This window comes from Nanorana parkeri, unplaced genomic scaffold (assembly GCF_000935625.1).
Source record: "Nanorana parkeri isolate BGI_ZX_2015 unplaced genomic scaffold, ASM93562v1 scaffold570, whole genome shotgun sequence".
Taxonomy (NCBI): domain Eukaryota; kingdom Metazoa; phylum Chordata; class Amphibia; order Anura; family Dicroglossidae; genus Nanorana; species Nanorana parkeri.
This window is the reverse complement of record NW_017306838.1, coordinates 894,978-900,376: the sequence shown is the minus strand read 5'-3', so window position 1 is coordinate 900,376 and position 5,399 is coordinate 894,978. Positions and strand designations below refer to the sequence as shown.

The 5,399-nt window shown below is 44.0% G+C and overlaps 1 protein-coding gene across 1 annotated transcript in view; it reads right to left on the bottom strand.

Moving 5' to 3' along the window:
• Window positions 1–329: 329 nt before the first annotated feature.
• The window catches only part of LOC108791727 (group 10 secretory phospholipase A2-like), a 19,228-nt gene continuing 14,158 nt past the window's right edge, over window positions 330–5,399 (bottom strand). Inside the window, exons 4-5 of the mRNA XM_018562288.1 lie at window positions 4,373–4,491; window positions 330–440 (exon numbers count right to left, since the gene is read on the bottom strand). Of these exons, the coding sequence (XP_018417790.1) occupies window positions 330–440; window positions 4,373–4,491 (230 nt within the window). The remainder of the gene's footprint in view (window positions 441–4,372; window positions 4,492–5,399) is intronic.

Below are 5,399 nucleotides of genomic sequence, written 5' to 3'. Positions count from 1 at the left end.
TTAAAATGTTACTCACAAAAACAATCCATCCATCGGCATTAAGAAATCTAAAACAGATCCTGGCAGTCTCGGTTTTTTTTTCCCCCAATCCCTCGGCTCTGCTTACTCCAGCATCGGGTATCTCCGCCCTACGTACATTACGTCGTACGAACACGGGACTTCAGCCCCTGATGAAGTCACATGTTTGTATGACATAACATACGTAGGGCGGAGGTTTACTGATCTCCCAATCCTACGAGATCCTGTCTTTTTTCTTTTACATCAGAATTCCATCCTTTTGAAGACCTATAAACGTTTGGTGATCATTCCTTGTAAAGCTTCTACCATTCTCACCTCTCCAGCGTCCCAGACACTAAGGGTGGCTCCGCCCCTAGTCCGCCCACATCATGCCCCTCCTTCATCCTCAGCTTAAGCTGCAAATCTTCACTTGTCCGGCGTACCTGCAATGAATGCAGACACTGGACAAGCTCTGCGAACCTCTGCGCCTCCATCTTGATTGAGAGTCTGCTCATTGACTCCCAGGACTGCCTGTCTCCTCCAAGGACATTCCTGTGCCCAGGACGCTTTAGCCCTGCCTCACACATGGCCACTGCTGATCAGAGAGACCAGCCACTGCTACCAGCATTCTGAGCATTCCTTGGAAGTTCTGCCTCCCAGACTAAGAGTGTCGTTTGCACAGCTAACAGCATGTATTTCCTATCAAAGCGGATCCAATTCTAACCACTGTATTGACTGCTACTTCTGTGATGTGAAGTTAACATTACAAATTACCATATCGGATCCAATTCTAACCACTGCCATTGACTGCTACTTCTGTGATGTGAAGTTACCATAGCGGATCTAATTCAAACCACTCATATTGACTGCTACTTCTGTGATGTGAAGTTAACATTATGAATTACCATAGCGTATCTAAATGTAATAACTGCTATTGACTGCTACTTCTCTGATGTGAAGTAAACTTTACAATTCAAAGAGCTTTTTGGCCTTGTTTAGATTGTCATCCGCAGCTGAGTTCCATAGCGATCATTAGAGGTATTGCATTCCTATGGTTAATGCATGCCTATGCGTGCATACCTGCCATTTGGAGGCGTCCTGATCCCCCGACAATTTGGCGCTGGAGAATCCAAGACATTTACCTCATGGAGGACCTTACTCGCCACTACCTGACACCAATCTGATATATTTTGAAACACATGGTTTTATTGGATGGAGTTTACTCTGTCCCACAAATACTGTTTATTTCTAGTGAGCTTTGCTGATTGAGCCTGCAGCTTTAGTGTCCCACTCCCCCTTTTGCCTCTCTTCCCCTTTCTCTACTTCTCCTTCTCGTGGTCCACTCTTTCTTCACACTTTACCCTTACAACTATTCTACGCCTATTCTATTGTAGGTGTTTTTTTCTGTTCTCAGAGGCACAGGGCATTGAGTACTCAGACTGGATGCCTCAGATCTACTCTACTAGATCCTTCTTTTGATTTTTTTGACCTAGGGTATATTATTATGTTATTATGGGATCAATATTTCCTATAGTCATGACTTGTATGTTTCTCCATTTATTCATTCCCTCGTGACTATGACTAGTTTGCATTTGTGTATGCTTTACCATGCAACTGAATACTCTGATTTAATATGTTTTGTTCTTTGACGATTCTTGTATCATTCTGTTTTGTACTTCTTTTTATGAAAAATCAAAATAAAAAGAAAATGTATTTAAAAAAATTTAAAAAATCATTTCAAAGCACCAGAACACAAATAGAAGTAAAAACTAAAGACTTTCTTCCTTTAAAACATGCCATGGTACATTGAAAACACATTAAAATGCATAAACAATCCTTTTTTTAAAAAAATTCTTTATTTTATAGGTTTTGTCAATACAATACAATAGAAAAGACATTAAAAAAAAAAAATAAGCATGTGTATAGAAAAAAAAATCAAAAAATAGCTCGAAAACAGGCAATGGTAAGGTAGATCTGAGTGTTTGAGTGTGTATTCTACCATCCTGTAGTTCATCACTTTCCTAGATAACTCTGTCCAAGCTGGTTAATGTCATAAACAATCCTTTTTACACGTCTTTTAATAAGGGACCTATTCTTTCTGTCAGGAAATGCGCAATAAAATGTGCTGGAAAAGGTGTCAACAGTGAAAAGAAACAAACATGCACAATTTATAAAACGGAGTTGGTTTTGATTTATGATGCTTAGAAAAAGTATTTGCCCTATTTGGAAGTTTATTTTGTTCTATTGTCATAGAACACTAAATCACAGTGTGTTCATTTTAGGTTTTTTTTTACACTAATTTTACATAAATAGATTATTTTGTGACAAAGCCAAAACAGATTTAATTTACATTAAATACAATGAAGCAGCACAAAATATGTGATTCATAATTATACAACCCTTGCAGGTCAATATTTAGAAGATGCACATTCAAGCAGCAAATTTGGCTTTCAGTCTATGTCAGGATCGTCTTTAATATTGATTGGACCCTGGAGCGCCCCCCCCCCCAATCCCCCCACCTGGCATGCACACACTATGTAGTATACAGCTGGGGCAGAGCAACACTAGGCAATGCCGATCGCATAGTAAACAGAACAATGGTGCTAGGGTTGCCACCTTTTCTTCAAGCGAAACCTGAACACTAGCACTGAGCTGCAGTTTTTTTGGGAGAATATACAGGAGAGAGCAAGGAGAAACAGCCTTGGGAGAGAGCAAGGAGAGAATGAGGAGAGACAGTCAGGAGAAAGACAGAGAGAGGAGAGGCAACCAGGACAAAGAGGAGAGACAGCCAGGAGAGAGAGAGGAGAGACTGCCAGGAAATAAAGAGGAGAGACAGCCATGAGAGAGTAAGGAGAAACAGCCAGGAGAAAAGACGAGGAGAGAGAGCCAGGAGAGAGAGCAAGGGGAGACAGCCAGGAGAAAGGGCAACGACAGCCAGGAGAGATATAGAGACAGTTAAAGGAGATAGAGAAGAAAGACAGCCAGGAAAAAGAGAGTGAGGAGAGACAGCCAGGAGAAAGAGCAAGAAGAGACAGCCAGGAGAGAGAGTGAGAAAAAAGCCAGGAGAGAGAGAGAGGAGAGACAGCCAGGAGAGAAAGCGAGGGGAGACAGCCCATGAAGAGCTTTGAAAGAACTTAAATGGTAAATGGGCCAAAGTATAAACTGTCAATGAGGGGGGGGGGAGAGGTGGGGAGAGAGAGAATGAACCATCAAAGTGCAGTCCTCATGTCATACTTAGTCTTGAGGAGACCCATCTTGTGTAAGGTGCGTGGCTGTTTACAAGCAGGAAAACCAGGGCCCTTGGTTGCCCCTGTCTGCCTGACAACTTGTGTCTGGGTTTCAAATGCCATGAAACCAGGACACAACATTCAAAACCTGGACTGTCCAGGTGAATCCCGAATAGGTGGCAACCCTAGGTGCCACATGTGTATCTTTTGTGGGCTCAAGAGGCAGCTGCTATGAGCCCCACAGCAATGACTTGACCCGGGGTAAACTGCCCCATTTGCCCCACATTAAATATAGCCCTGGTCTGTGTATATAGGTCTTGTGTATATAGGCCTCGTTGCACATCTGGACACTGCAATTTTTAAACCATTAATAAAACTACTCCAGCTCTGTCAGGTTGCATTGGGATTGTGAGGGAATATCCTTTTTCAGGTCCAGCTAAAAATTCTCTATTGGATTGAGATCTGGATTCTGACTTGGCCATTCTTGTGTAGTTTTTGGTTTATGATTAAGAGCACGGTCTTGCTGAAAGACAAATTATTTTCGAAGCCTTGGGTTTTCCTTCAAGATTTCCCAGTGTTTTACTGAGTTAATTTTACCCTTACAAGCCTCCTAAGGCCATCTGTAAAGAGACATCCTCTCAGCATGATGCTGCTGCTGCCACCACACTGTATAGTGGGAATGGTATATTTATGATGTGCAGTGTTTGGTTCAAGTCAAACACAGCATTTAGTCTGATGGCCAAATAGCTCATTTTTGGTATCACCATATACCATAGAACCTTTTTCCTGATGACTTGTGAAATCTCCCAGGTGCTTCTGGCAAATAGTAGGAGACATGTGATATGAGTTTTAGTTAGCAGTGACATTCTTTTTGTCAATCTTCCATAGCTGTAACAGGGTACTTTTTGTTTGCTGCCAACCTTTTGTTACTTTTCCTGGATTCCTCTTCTACTACTTCAGCTCTCACCTTTCACTGCCCTACGCTACATTTTCAATGTTGGGTCCATAGCAACATCCACTGCCATAGTATATAGTTAAAATTAAAGCTGATGCTCTCTCGCAGTTTCCTTCCCTCTGTACAGATCCTTGCAGAAGCACAGAGCATCCTGACACCTACCCAGGGCACACACAGGCTCCCAGAAACTTACCTGACGGTAAAATGTTAGTACCACCTGACCTAGGGTCTCAAGTTCTTCCGGAGGCACTCCAAAGACTATTTCCATAATTTCCTGTGACCTGTGGTGGCCCTCTTTGAGGAAAGATGTAACTATGCACGTTGGAGCCTGTGAAACATGCGGGCCTACTAATGCTGCTCAGCATTCCAACTAAACACTGTACTCTCTTATCCAGTGGCGGAACTACCGCCGGTGCGGGCGCACCAGGGCCTTAGCCTCAGGGGGGCCCAGCACAGCCCTCGCCTGTGCAGATGGTATCCAGGCAGGCACCCCGTCTCTGCGCCGGGAGTGTCGGATCATCCGTTCATGATCTGACACTCGCGACGTAGAGATGGGGGGACCGTCGGCCGCAGCGCAGCATGATAATGATAGTGAGTCCAATGCGCTGAATTGAGGTGGGGGGTGCCGGGGCTAGGCGCACGGCCGCTTCCGGATTAGGGTACCCAGATATTATGGGGCCCGCCGACCCCTGCAAGAAGTAAGCCGCGAGGCGCGAGCCAAGGACAGCAGTGAAAAATTGAAGACAGAGCAGGCAGCCAGGCACACATCGATCGGAGTGGACGTCTGTGAGGACTGAGGACACACTCCACAGCAAGCAGGAAACAGACACCTGTTTTTTCTGAATCCCCCACCAGCAAACAGCAGAAGACCAGCCAGAAGAGAGGTAAGTGTAAATAATTAATTAAAACAATTATTATTTGTAGCTGGTTTTTGTAGTGCCATTCTGCATTGCAACCATTGCAAGGCAACCATTCTATACACTTTTGGGGGTTTCGGTATCTCTTTTCTCTGCTTACCTCCTTCAGTCTAATGGTCAGACAGAAAGGATTAATCAGTCCTTAGTACTCCACCCCTAAACTCCTGGTACTCGTGGATGGTAAGGAGGAATATGAGGTGCAAAAGATTTTTGACTCTCGGTGGGTCAGGAACTCTCTCTTATACTTAGTCCATTGGAAGGGTTACGGTTCTGAGGAACGTTTCTGGGTCCCTGTGTTGTGCA